Below are 15,369 nucleotides of genomic sequence, written 5' to 3'. Positions count from 1 at the left end.
AAATCGCGGCAGTGGTCCAGACCCAATTTGCCACAATTTACGAGGATTGAGTGCTCATAGCTATAGTTCTAAGGCGTTTTTCAATATTTAACTGAAGTAACAGAAACTGTGATACCTAAGGAGTTACACATACAAGCATATTCATATACGAAACAGTGATAATACATTAGAATACTGTATGTTGTATTACTCCTGAACATTATAATGAAGACTATCCACAAAAAATAAACATACAGGGTTGTCTGTCATTCACAAGCTTTATCTTTCATGCCAATACCTTACCAATAAACTAAAACTCTAATAACTCTCTCACATACACATGCACATGTGCACCACATTCACAAGTGCACACACACACACACACACACACACACACACACACAAAAGGACCGGCCAGAGCAAACAGACGTGTCTCAACCGCCTCTGCAAACCTTAAGTAGTTTTCAGGAATTATGTTTGACCTGTCTCCTTTAGTCTTGTCTAAAGTTTAAAGTAAGTTAATATAGTCTACCAAAAATGTAAAGAGCTATGGTCAGTGAGTATACATGAATGTTTATAGGAGTCTCGGTAACAGCTGTTTAGTACTGTAACCAACCTCAAACATGGCCAACAATATAAACATCGAGGGACCTGAATTTCTAGGATTTTACAGTGAAACAAATGTAATGGAGATAGTTAAAACATTGATTGTGAGAATATGTGAACTAGAAATGAAAGTGGAGGACCTAGTATCAAGAAATATGCCTGAAAATATTGAAGACACTATACAGAGTATGATACAGGCCAATGAGACAGCGAACTAGGAGATCGAGAATTTGAAACAAGAAAATATTGAATTAAGGAGAAAACTAGAGGCATTAACAAAACGGAGGTGAATAGTGTGTTAGAAGAGGAAAAGGCAAAGTGGGCACATGTGGAGGAAGAATAAAGAAGTGGTCAGCTTAAGGGAAATCAATCAGGAAGAAAGGGAAATGAACAAGAAAAAATGGAAGAAAATGTAGTGAAAATATTGAAAAAGGAGAAAATAGTCAGAGAAACTGTAGAAACAAACAGATGTGTGGTAATATTTGGAAACAGGGAGGAGGAAGAAAAGGTTAGATCCATGAGACTCGAGAGAGACTCGAATCAAGTGAGAAAAATACTGGGCATGATCGATCCCAAAGGAAACAAGTGGGAAAAGGAAACTGAGGAAGTAAGGAGGATAGGGCCATATAAGAAAGGGGAAGCAAGACCAATGAGAGTTAAGTTGTCAACAGAAGGTGTAGTAAACGATAAAGTGACCTGGAAACTAAGTAAAGAGGCAGTGATGGAAAATATTATAGGAAGAAAGGATTTGAATGAAGAAGAATGAGATGTTTTAAAATCTTTGAAGGAAGAGGGAAAAAAAAATGACCCGAGGACAGAGGAAGAATGTAAAACTTTTTTTTGGAGAGTGATGGATATGAAAGTAAGGAAGTGGTATGTGAGGAACTAGAAAAGAAGGAAACAAGGAGGATAGATATGAATAGGAAAAAGAGAGGAATGAGTAAAAATGAAACCAGTGCAGTAACTCTAAGTATCATGTATAGTAATGCAGATGGGTTAATATCTAAGAATGGGGAAATTGGGGGCTATATATATGAAAATAAATCTGAAACTGATTGCCTGATGGAGACTAAATTGTCCCAAGATGTTGATACAAAATTATTTGGATGGAACAATTATAATATTTGGAGGATGGATAGAGAAAGCAAGTTTGGGGGAGGTATAATGATTTTCAGCCGTAATGACCTAGGAGCAAAAAATATAGAAATTGAAAACATCATGGCTGAACTTTTGGGAAATGAAATATAGGACAGTTTTGGAGAAAAAATAGATGTAATAGAATTTTATATGCTCCCCAAAACTAGGGCATGGACAAAAGAAGATTACGAAGTTAATAAGAGAATCCATTATTAAGCTAAAGATGTTGACTAAAAGAAGCAACAGAATAATAATAATTGCAGATTTTAACCACAGAGAAGTTGATGGGGAAAGTATGGATGGTGGGAACAATGAAGAATCATGGGGAAATAAATTAATGGAACTGGTGATGGAAAACATGTTAACCCAAGTAATTAAAGAAAATACAAGAATTAGGGGAGACAATGAACTATCAAGGCTCGACTTAGTATTCACAAAGGACCCAAATGATGTGAGAAGCATAACCTACCAATGCCCCTTTGGTAAAAGTGACCATCTGCTTACTGAGATGAAAGTGGCGGGAGTAAAGGAAGGAGAAGGAAATGAAAAACCCAGAGAAAAGATACAATTATGGGAAGGCAGACTCTGCTTCCCTGAGGAACTTTTTCCAAAATGTAGACTGAAGTAAAATGAATATGATCACTGATGTTAATGAGAAATATGAGTTTTTGATAGAAGTATATAAAAAAGGAGTTAGTACATATGTCCCACAGCTATGGAAAGAAAGCATTTGACAGGGTGCCCTATAAGAGACTGCTGTGGAAGTTAAAGACCTTTGGAGGGGTGCATGGGAAACTACTGACGTGGATAGGAGATTATTTGATAGGAAGGCAGAGGAGAGCAGTCATAAGAGACAAGGTTTCACAACGGAGAAACGTGACTAGTGGAGTACCCCAGGGCTCTGTCTTAGCCCCAATAATGTTTCTGATATCCATCCATCCATCCATCATCCAATCTGTATATAAATGATTTGCCAGAGGGTTTGAACAGCTACATGAGTATGTTCGCAGATGATGCCAAAATCATGAAACATATTAAATGTACTGATATTTGTGAAAAACTGCAAGAGGGCTTGGACAAACTCCACAGCTGGACCAAGACTTGGAAAATGGATTTTAATGCCAAGTAGTGTCATGTATTAGAAGTGGGAATGATTGAAAAAAAGACCGCACTTGGCATATGAAATGGGCAATGAGATAATTAGTAAAAGAAAAGATGACAAAGACTTGGGAGTGATTATTCAAGATGACTTCTCACCAGAAAAGCATATAAACAAAATCATTGGAAGAACTTATGGATTACTGACCAACATGAGAGTGGCTTTTAATTACTGTTTATGGATGAGGAAATGCTGAGGGAGTTGATAGTGACCATGATAAGACCAAGACTAGAGTATGCGAATGTGGTATGGTCACCTTTTTTTTTTAAAGGCTCCAACATGCTTGCATGTGTCGGCCTTTGTCACCTAATGGCAGCTCTCCACGCTGCACGATCCATTGCAGCCTCCCTGTTCAGTCCCTTAACCCTGTGGTCACACTTAATGACCTCGTCCCATGTCTTTCTCGGTCTACCCCTCATAACCACACCCCCAATATTAACACTTCTCACCTTCCACACCCAATTATTATCCCCCATCCTCTCCACATGTCCAAACCATCTAAATCTACCCCTCCTCATCACAACACCAATACACTCCAGTCCCACCCTACCTCTCAACTCTTCCATCGTAAACTCAGCCCCTCCTGGCCTTGGACACAGGGACGCACTGCACATCCACCTAATCATTGTCATTTCTGTACGTCTGAGCCGGCGAATATCTTCCTCCTTCACTGCCCAGGCCTCACTACCATACAGCATTACACTCCTAACACATGCTGCATACAAAGACCCCTTAGCATGTAGGGAGAGTCCTCTCAATGTCAGGAGAGGCAAGAGCTCCCTGAACTTCTTCCAACCACTTCTCACCCTAGCAACAAAGCTAGCTCCAGCACCACCTCCAGCACACAACATGTCTCCCAAATAACAGTCCAAACACTGTTGAACCCCTTCTTGTCTGCTAGTTTCCATATTTTGTTCATGATTTCATTTACTCTGATCAGAGGCTTAACTTTTAGTGGCCTTGCCCCTCCCTCCTCATGTCTTCCCAATCTGAACACCTCTTCAATCTATTCTTCAGCTTCGTTGTCACCCTCCATAACTATTGACACTATTTCTTTAGTTCTTCTCAGTTCGTCTCTTTCCCCTTTTGATCTTACTGATATAGGTTTTTCCTTTAATCCAGAAATTATCACACATTTTTTCTTGGGGTAAAGTAGATGGTGATGTAACTATATGAGGAGAGGAGGAAGAAGACGAAGTAGGAGGAGAACAGGAGGAGAAGGAATGTGGCGGAAAAGAAGGGGAGGGGGAATCTGCCTGACCAGGAGAAAGTCCAAGAAGAGCGGCCAGGGTCATCATTGGGGTCAACCAATCAGCAGAACCAGGGGAGGGGGAACCTGTACCAATATCCATTAATTTTTTTACTAAGGAAAGGAAAACGCTCATTGTGACTGTTGAAAAAGAAAGGACTGTTTGGGTGGAATGCGGAGTCTAGTGGCCTGACCAACGACCCAAGGAGAGGTAAAGCTCCGAGTATGCACTCCCGACCCTACCCTAGAAGGGATAGCAACACTGTGCGGAAGGACTAAGTCCTCCAGCACAATGCTGGGCCATCGGCTATTGGCCGAGAGTTCTACCGCCAGTAGACAGCACCCCCAGAACCGGAAACTGCCGCTTAGCAGCAGTTCCGCCTCTGCAGAGGTCTATCTCTGCAAAGGTCCACATACTGGGGTGGTGTTGAACCACCATGATCTCTACAATTGGCCAGACCAATAGCCCACGGGCACACCCACATCCTTCTTGTTGCAACTTACTTGAGGTTACAGACGAGAATTTTGATGAACGTGGAAATTTCCACACTATTTAATGCCAAAGATAGGATAGAGAGGATAGGAGAGGAGGAAAGAAGAAGCAATAGTACAAGAAAAGAGCCTTGCAAAATTAGTTGAGACAGCTACAGGAACTCAAGGAGAGGGGAGAGGGGAGAGCAGAGTGGAGGTGTAAGTGCAACATCCACATAGCAACCAGACTCCCACACTTTTGGAGTACATTAAGGTACCCTGCTATAGCTCCCCTACACATCATCCCAATCAACATCTCCGAAGCCCCCCCACGACGACAACGAGCAAGGAAACGGGGAGCTTTCTATAATGAAGTACAGTAAATTTTTTATACTGGACTAACAGGAGTGAGACTCAGTGTGATAAAAGCTACATTCTGGTACAATTATGCAGACTAAATTACTATTGTATAGGCACAAAAACACATTAAACAGTATATCATATTGCTTGCACATTTGCCATTACATGTGCTATGATGTGGTTGCTCTGGACTTTATACAGTTAAAAAATTAAGTCAGTTATACGTTCAATACAAATGAAGTCTAATGCTCCAAGGTAGAGTATATAGCAAAGAATTGAGCTGATAAAATAAATTAGTCCATCATGATCTGCATACAGATGATTAAGCACTGCTGAGCCTTAGCCATCGATACTCTACAGGATACGATATTTCAACCATACCACACAAAAATAGCATCTTAAATACTTCATTATACATCATATCTAAGGATAAAGCATAAAGTGACAAAAGGGAGGTTGCTGCACTCATTAAAATGTTTCTGACAGTATAATGGTGCATGTGTGTAACTGGAGGAAATGTTAACTTCTATCTTCCAGATTCCTTGCTTCCCCAGGAAACTGTACTACATGGGACTGGCCATGTATACGTGCTTAAAAGTGGATGGAGCATACTGATACTCTGTGTATACTGTTGAGATATAACAGTTAGGGAGGTAAAAGTGAGAACAGCTCTCAGAATCTTATTATGCAATTAAAAGGAAGTAATTAACTGGTCTGAGCACTTGGGTAAGCTTCCCACCCATAGAAAACCTCTGCTATGCTCAACCCCTTATCCTTCCAAAAATGCAACAAAATGATGATACAAATCCTTCTGATGCTCAGTATATCTTTTATGATTTTTGTAATAAACATAGGCATGTTGCAGTAAAGCTACTGACAGCTGCGTTGAGTGGTAATAGATGATGACACTTTCTCTCTCCCCGGTGTACAGTACAGCATGTTATGGGCATAAAATACAAAGAATGGACAAAGAAGGGTGCTAAAGAGCATCCATGACAATGAGAATGAGGGTCATGTTCATACCACACACACGTGTGTGTGTGTGTGTGTGTAATTCACCGGGTCGGTCAGGATCACTTGATGGTCATGATCATCAGCTTTTACCCTCCCGGAAGGGAGCTGAGAGCTCATATTGTCCAATCTAGGGGCAAGGATGTGACATTCACACACACACACACACACACACACACACACACACACACACACACACACACACACCCGTCCCCTTGCTCAAGGGGGACAGTAACCACCCACTTCGTCAGTGAAACTTTTCGCAACCTGAGCAAGGCGCGAACTCCCGTCCACCAGTTGGCAAGCGAGAACGTTACCACTGCACCAGCGAGCGGTGTGTGTGTGTGTGTGTGTGTGTGTGTGTGTGTGTGTGTGTGTGTGTGTGTGTGTGTGTGTGTGTGTGTGTGTGTGTGTGTGTGTGTTTGTGTGTGTGTGTGTGCCCAGCTCTCAGTAAACTGGTTTGTTGTGAGAGAGAGAGAGAGAGAGAGAGAGAGAGAGAGAGAGAGAGAAATTACCCTGCAGGCAGTTCTGTTATGGCTATCACCTGTCCAGGGATTCCCAGGAGAGAGAAAGGCATCATAGGTGAAAATGATGATGAATAAAATCCCCTTTTAAGAGGGTAGCTGTGTGAAGGTGCACTTCTTTTTTCTGTTTTTCTCTCCATGTGACCACACACTCCTCTTAGGTAACTCATTTCCATTTCCCCACTCTATGCTCACCTCACTATTCCTTGTTACTGCAATTACATACAATGTTCCTTTCTTACTGTATCAATAACATATAAAGCTTCCACATACACGAGCCTATGTGTGTAGTACGTATGTACTGCATAAATAATCATTGGAAGAAGTGAAATTACACTTGATGCATTCACTGGAGACTTTGCCAATCAGCAAAGTCAGTGCAATAACAAATCAGCTGGTTAACAAGTTGGAAAGTACAGTGGGGAACTTACTGCAATAAACAATCAAACTGTACATAAATTATGAGGTTTCAATAAATTTATGTTAAAAATGTATAGGCTAACACTACACTGGCACAACAGTTTAAAACAGTAATATTCTAAAAGTTAAAAATCATATGCAATAATAGGACACCCTCATGTAAAAATGTCCCATAAGTTTCCATGCACCAAGACAAGACAATGCAAAATCGAGCAGGTGATGACATGAAGTCAATCCATAATCAAAAACTTATTTTCAAAGTCTACTAAAATCTCATGAGAAAAAATATACTTAAAAAAAACAAACACACACACATAATACAGCCTGCAGAATATATAAAATCTTTAAGAAAAGGATAAAGCCCTGAAACTTCATGATTCATCTAAGATAGTCCATACACATATTTCACACTCCAGCTACATGCAGGGCAATCTTGTATTCTTGTACTGATGGAAAAATATGGCAACGTCCAAACACTGTCACTGTAACACTATAAATTCTAATAAACTCAACACAGAGACTGCCTACAAACTACTGACCAGCTACAAGCTACTGATGGTTGGACTCTTATTCATCAAATACACAAACAGCAAAAGATAATTCAACTTCTGTGTAAATTAATACTGATGAGACAACAGTATCTACCAACACTTTACCAACATTTTAAAATCTAACAATAAAAAGACCACTTAGCAAGATAATTCCCTACTACTCTTCTTATGCTGCCTTCTACAGTACTGCTTACATATCAATGTTTCCTAGTTCTTCATTTATCCATACCTACAATATTGCTTATCATTTCACATTACAGTATCTATATACAGTATATACAATAAGGTGTCTGTATGTCACATATTCTCCTCCTAATCTGAAAGCAATACATAGCTCAACGTAAAGGTTAATTTAAATATGTGACAAAATATACATCCAATGAGAGACTGACAAACATAAATGAGGGATAATAAGAGTGACTGGCTACAGTCAGGACATATAACACTTTCATCTGTCTAGAAAATGTGTTGCCTTTTCAATACCAAAGTGACTGTTTACATTTACTAATGGAAGATAATTAACAGAAATATCACTGTGAGAAGAGAAATAAGAATATCCCGTAATCAGCTTTCATGATTCATTCACCAGCATATTTCGTTCCAAAGTACTGCAAATATGACATTTCACGACAATTATTACGGTAAATTCCTGCCAATCGGAATAATCAGGAGGCTTAATTCACAAATGACTATTTCAGATGTCTTGGAAACCAGATGGCTTAGGGAATTTTATGGTTATTTTGCTTTAGAATGGAAGCTTAAAATGCTGTAGGCAATACACTGGAATAAGTATTCTAAATGGAAAGAATTTTTTCTCTGACTGAAACAGAATTGTAAGAATCTGCAGACACTACTAATGTGTAGGGTATATTATTGACAGTTTAACTTTTTCATAGTGTTTCCATGGGAAAAATACTGGCAAAACCTGAAACTTGAAACAATAATGTTAATCCTTTAAAACTTATTATTCAAATAATTCACTACCTACTAGAACATGCTAGAGAATTTTATTATGCAAAAAAAAGAAAATATTTCAAGGTATTCTTTCCATTTTATTGATATACTGTACTGTACTCATGTTTTAGTGAGAAATGAAAAATGAAAACATTAATTTAAAAGACTTTCCATTCAGAAAGTTTTGGGGTTCTAATGAAGCAAGTTCCGGATGAACAGGAGTTACTGTACATATAACGAGCTGATAGCATCAGATAATACCACAGACTACACTGGCAGAATTAATGCATATATGGTTGCATTCTGCTGAGTCAGATAACAGAAACATGTTTCAGGTAAGCTACATCTCTTGAATGGCTCTATGTATAATTTTAAGACTCCTCATGATGACTATATATTTAAAAATACCTAGCAATACCTAACATGTTGATCATGGCAGTACGAATATAGACAGAATGAGCAATAAGTCCAAAGATGTATACATGATCCTGTCATCTTGAATAACAATAATTGCCTTGCTTTGTATGGCTGATTCCCCTTACTTCTTGAAACTTTAAACCTACATAAGTGGACTGTGGTAAACACTATATTTACTGCAGTGATATAATTATTAGTGACTTTTCATCATTCTCATTTCAGAAGTTAAGCAACTGTACTAGATCTAGACGTCTATCAAAACAATGCTTATGCTGTATCTACTGCAGTGTCTTACACACATAAGTACTCCAATACAGCCATGGTGAAAATCACCAGTCTCAGGAAGCACTGTGTATGGCAATTTAACATACAATAAAACCTTGCAACCAGAGACAATAATTAAATTCAACAAAACATTCTACTGTAAGATATAACAAGCTAAGGTTTCATATAAGCAATTCTGCAATAATCCCAAGCCAAAAGCTACATGTGCCTGCACACTACAGATCTTACACTGAGCTACTGTACAGTGCAATATTTTTGAGCATAAAAAAAAAAAAAAATTTACTATTAAACACTTTTGATTGTCTCATGTGAGTATTACTCAAATTACTGTGGCTGTTTAGGCAGGTCAAAGAGGAAAGAACACGGGGGGAACAACACAGCAAGAGCAAGGAGGCAGCACAAAGTGGTGTCTCCAACATTCCACTGCAGTTGTCAAGCAGATTAAAAGTAAAAATAAAAATAAAAACAAGCTCATAAAATAAGACACGACCGCAGAGAGAAGGCTGCGATGTCAGCACAGAAGCTGTGCAATGAGTGAGGGGCTGGAAGAAGGGGCAGTGTCCAAGGGCGGGCAGTGCTGGATAGCACGAGGACAATTGGGTGGTGACCCATACGTACCTGGGGGGGCCTCGGGTGCTGAGGTCAGTAGAGTGGGAGCGGAAGTGGTGGGAGTGGGCGGGCTGAGCAAAGCGGCCGCGGGGGGCCCACGGCTCGGGGTTGAACCTAAAACACGACACCACCACATGCGGCATGACACACACCGGATGCTCACCCGGGGACATTTCAGCCGTTAAATAAAATCTCAAGTAACCTGGCAGCTCTATAGAGATTCCCGGGAATGAAAGACCCTGATAACAACCTGTGCCAATCATTGCCACACTAACATTGGGCCACAGGCTGAAACATCCCAGGCCAAAACATCCGTCACCGCTGGATGCACACCAACATGTTCCGAGACACAACTAAGAGCCTGGTCACTGGATTGCACTAACGAAATGCAGTTATAAAAATATGTGCATGACCAGCTAGTATGCACACATTTATAGATACAATAACAACTACGCAAATGGGTCATCTAAGTTGCTCATGATTGTTTATGCTAGCAACTGCCTACAAGGAAATCATATAGAGTTTTTCCTTTCGATGGCTACCAGCATATACAATATCTATATGCATATGTCAGTGTTCATATGCATTTTATTCTGAAATTCCATGCACTGAAAATCCTACCAATTAAAAATCTTAATTCTGTAGACATCAAATTTTAGTGTTAAGAGCAACAACACCTGCTGGTTAAACAGTTTAGCTGTTGATGGGCAAAATACACCACTTATATGGTATTTCAAAAAGTCTGTTTAGCCATTTTCAAATACAGTAAGATGGAATTGGACTGATAGCATGCTAAATTTGGAGATGGAATATTGTGTAGCCCTGCATGGCAATATACAGTGTGTTGAAAGTGTATACTCAGATAAGGGTGGTAGTTGTACAGCTAAGTACACTGTTGTATAGGGGTAATGATAGTATGTGGGTAGGCAAGGGTGCTAATGGAGTACAGTCCATGGATAAGCAAGGAAGGTGTAGAGGCACAACAAACCAGTTTACTGAGAGCTGGGCACACACGCACATGCATGCACACATGCATGAACACATGCACACACGTACGCGCGCACGTGTGCACACACGCACACACACACACACACACACACACACACACACACACACACAATACCATAGTAAGGGTGAAGCACCATCTAGCAGCCAGGAATATAAAACTAAAGGTTGATAGGACTGGGGTAAATCAAGCTTCCCTGAACATAATACTGTTAAATCTTTTCTAGTATACCTATTAATTTACCTACCAAAAACATGTTGCCTACCTAACATACTTACAATTAAATAATAATAATAATAAAAAAGTATGGTATACATTAGCAAAAATGCAATTTAAAAAAAAAAAAAGAAACACTGCAGTTTCAGTGTCATTATTTTCACAGTGTAACTAAAAAGTTACAATAAATGCAACTAAAATTTTCATACAAAGCAAAACAGATGTAGGATAATCTACTGTGAATGTTAATATTCAGGTTTACCCCATACTCAGAATGTTTGTAGTTAAACTTACCAGATGCTAGATGGCTATTTAATCACCAAGTTATGCTGTCCCCTCAGATATAGTGTACTCTTACTGGGTACACCTATATAAAAATGGAACTAAATTGATATCACAATTTGTATTACAACATTAAACTCATACAACTAAAGGATAAAATCTCACTTTTGACTGAAAAGCACATGGAATGTGTAGTACATGAAATTCCAACTGAACAGCTATAAAAAATCTGATAGTGCATTCAAATTATACATACCAGCAAATACATTATACACATGGAATGAGAGCACATGCTTGCAAGAAAACAACAATTCTTAACTACAGTGTCAAGCTGGTCTTGTTTAGCTTTATATCAATCATTTACAGTATATTTTCTACTGGCACTCACAAACATAATCTATTGCCACCACATCCAATAGATAACAAATATATAAATAATTTTAGAGTATCAAAACCTGCAAGTGTCACTACATGCATGAGACATAATTAAAAAAACAGCATAACATACTCACTGGTTTAAAATGAAAGACAGATATGACAGCAGTATGAACTATAATCTACTGAAGGAAATGGATAACTGTGATCATGTAAGCAATGAGTAATATACTGTAACTATGTAGTTAGCAGGTGGGATCACATATTCTGTAATTAATTCTAATTAAACTGTAATAGATTACCTTTCAGTTTTAAACACCATACGCATGAATTCAGTTAAAGTACCCCATTTTAAGACAAAAGTTACAAGACTACACAACCTTCATCTACCACATGAAATGCCCTAAACACCTCCTTACAATATCTTGTCACAATACACCAACTATGATGCATACCTGGACTAATCTGTACTATATTTATTTTTTTAAGGTGAATCCCAATATTTTTTTCCTTTTTTAAATCTTGACACTTGTATTTTCCACATCTTAAAGGACCAGTTAGCCACTTTTCATTCACATCACACATACATCATCTAATCCTGTGTTGCCCCATGAGAAGCATACAAGCCCGGGGCTAGGCAAGTAGGTCCTGACATATAAGATGAGAGTGACCAGCCTCACACATCCCTGAGTGGCATTATGTGAGCAATAAACCCCAACCATTCCTTGGATATAAACCTATAGAGGCTCAATCCAGTTGAAGGCCTTAATTATCCACTAAACCACAATGCATGCCATAGTTTGGTCATACAGTATGATTACCACCCAGCATAGTAAATAGTTTTCTGGTGATCAGGAAACATACAAAGAAAACAGCTGAAGTGACACACTATCATGACCATGAAATAGGATACAAAATCCTACATTGGCAGATGAAATAAAGATGTATTTCCAAACAGTTTTGACTACAACAGTCACCCTCTTCAGTGGATCTAGGGTAGTAGTGGAGTAGAGGGAGAGTCAGGTGAGGTCACATCCAGTGTGGTTGAAAAAAACAAGTGTGGTTATCCTGCATATAATGATATAAGCAGCTTCTCAGTAATTGTACGTACCACTCTAGGTCTGTAGATCAACTGAAGAAGGCAACAGTTGTTGCTGAAACTGTTTGGAAATACATCTTTTCATCTGCTTGTGTGGGTTTCCATATCCAACATAAAGAAAAGTTATCTACGAGAGCAACTGCCAATCCCACAACACATCTTTTGAAATATAAGAGCCTCGATAGGTTTAGTGGGGCATCAGCTAAAATTTGTGCAGAGCAGTTAACCCATCGGCACATGAAGGCGCAATTTGTATTCTCTGGGTTTGTCTTGGTCAAAACACGAAGATGGAAATCGCGATCTAAAACAGAAAAATATTCGTAAAAAAATACGTTTCTGGCCGATTTGCGTCAAATTTGAGTGCATCCTAGCAGGCAAGTCTAGCGTCCAAAGTAAGCACTTAGCAACCCCAGTGGTCCTGGCATGGGGCAGAACGAATTGGTATTCCACAGTCTCTCACCACCAGCCAGGTGGAAGGGTAGCGATCCGTCTCTTGTCCCTTTAAACTTCCTCCATTTTCCCCATTACCCTGCCCCAAATGATGAGAGAGTATTTTACCTATATAGTGATCCAAATGTTTATATTGTGTGATAGATATAGTGCCTGGAATCATTGTGATAGTGCTATACAGCATATGGTTTTGTGTGAAATATACGTTCATAGAGAAATACTGTATATTGTGTCCATTGCCAGAGCTACCGCAAACAGTGGAAGAATGAGAGGCTTGAAATATGCCACACAGCCACATACTTGAATGAAATGTATTGTACTATTCTCAGGCAGTGACTGATTACGGATGGTTTTGTGTTTAATATACGTACACAGTGGAGCAAGTGTTTGTAGAGAAGTATGTTGAATCATTTGTGTACTGCTAGTCTCGATAAATGGTGCTGCGTGACAGTGAATGAAATGTAGTTTTATGGAATATACTCAAAAACTATGAGGCGCATGAAAAATCTGAAAACACCATGAGAAAACCCATGAAATTCTACATAAGCTGATGAAATAAAAACATAACATCTGCAAGAAAATTTCTTCGCTAGAGTGCCGTGACCCAAAAATCACTTCCCTGTAAGTAAGTACTTTTAGTTTTTGGCTATTTTCTCGAAAACTAAATATCGTATTATAAAGCCACTAACAATATTAGAAAGCTGATGAAATTCTCTTTCTAAACATGTAATAACAATCAGAGTTATGAGGGAAAACATTTGAGTTATGATTTCGGGAAGTGAGATTAACATTCCAGAATATTTATTAAAAAAAGAAAAAAATTTGGTTTTATGCCACATATCCCCAAAGGGGTCAGGCATTGCCCATGGGTAGAGGACTTTGGATTGGAGCGTGTAGCATTTTGTGACCGGATGCCCTTCCTGATGTCTACCAATGACCCTCGGATGGATTCGATCCTCCGACCCTTCGGTCAGAGCGGAGCGCTCTAAAGCACTGAGCCACGGCTGTTACTAGAATGTTTATTCACACCAGCCTAATGTACTTCTATTCGTATTTTTCTGTATTCTTTTTTGCTCACTGGCTACAACAAATATTGGCAAAGTAAGATGATGTTTTTGTGGCAATATATATGTATGCTTGGGTGGTGAAAATAAGGTGAGAATACATGTTTTCATAGGTGAGGGAGTGGGGGGGGGGTGGAGGGCTGGCGGAGAGGGGGGTGGAATAAAATCGTCAGCCAGAAAACTTACCAAAACTTACTGTGCACAAAAGGGTTAAGGGAAGAGTACTGCCCTACAACCCTGGTAATAATATATGAATTCAAACCTACAGCCACCTTAAGCAGAAGTGAACTGTCATATATGAAATATATGTACAGTATTAGAAAATGGTATTAATTCTTACACCAAGCAACACCATCTGCACATTCACAGATGGATGGTCCCAGAAAAGAGGATAACAATATGAATAACTATTAAAACCAAGCACATAACAGTATTTAGAGCAATACAGTCATCCCTTAACATTCGCGGGCGTTAAGTAACAGACACACCCGCGAATGTTAAAAATCAGCAGATATCTGCTGCCCTCCCTTTAAAACACCTCTGGACCCCCCATTTCCTTATATAACTAAAGAAAAATCCTATGTGCATGTCTACAACCACTTTATTTAATACATGAACACTAAACTACTACTTTATTTAATACAAGAACACTATAAGTTGAAAATAATGAATAGTGTACTCCTGGATGGCCTCTTACGACAACTGTGCTCATTCGAGCTCCCTCCAAAAGGAAGAGTGTTACAGTATATTTCATTCACTGGATAATGCCATTACTGTACTGAAACAGCCACAAACTGTGCCTGGGATAATGTTCCTGTGTCAGCAGAGTTCAATTTTTTTTTTTTTAGCCATCTGTGGATATTCAAAACCGTGAATGTTAAACCCGCAAATGTTAAAGGATGACTGTATACAGTATACCATATTCTCTTTCCACAGGCATCAAACAATGAAAATATTTTAAAAGCAGATTTTGAAACCAGCAGCCATGGTATGCATGTGTTGATCTAATTCAATGGGACCTTTCTTTATACGGTATATCTTGATCTTAAACCATTTCCCTACTCAATCCCCCATGCCTGGGGGTCACCACACACGGCCTTACCCAACATCTTGTTCAATTTTTCCTTGTTCAATTTGCCTCTCAG

The 15,369-nt window shown here is 39.1% G+C and overlaps 1 protein-coding gene across 1 annotated transcript in view; it reads right to left on the bottom strand.

Moving 5' to 3' along the window:
• The window catches only part of LOC145399833 (uncharacterized), a 170,258-nt gene that overhangs the window by 31,689 nt on the left and 123,200 nt on the right, over window positions 1-15,369 (bottom strand). The window contains exon 10 of the mRNA XM_080272400.1: window positions 9,742-9,846. Within this exon, the coding sequence (XP_080128526.1) occupies window positions 9,742-9,846 (105 nt within the window). The remainder of the gene's footprint in view (window positions 1-9,741; window positions 9,847-15,369) is intronic.

Source organism: Coenobita brevimanus, chromosome 50 (assembly GCF_032717465.1).
Source record: "Coenobita brevimanus isolate Jiangsu-jjx chromosome 50, ASM3271746v2, whole genome shotgun sequence".
NCBI classification, from domain to species: domain Eukaryota; kingdom Metazoa; phylum Arthropoda; class Malacostraca; order Decapoda; family Coenobitidae; genus Coenobita; species Coenobita brevimanus.
Note: the sequence above shows the minus strand (reverse complement) of the source record. Positions and strands in the feature narration are given on the sequence as shown.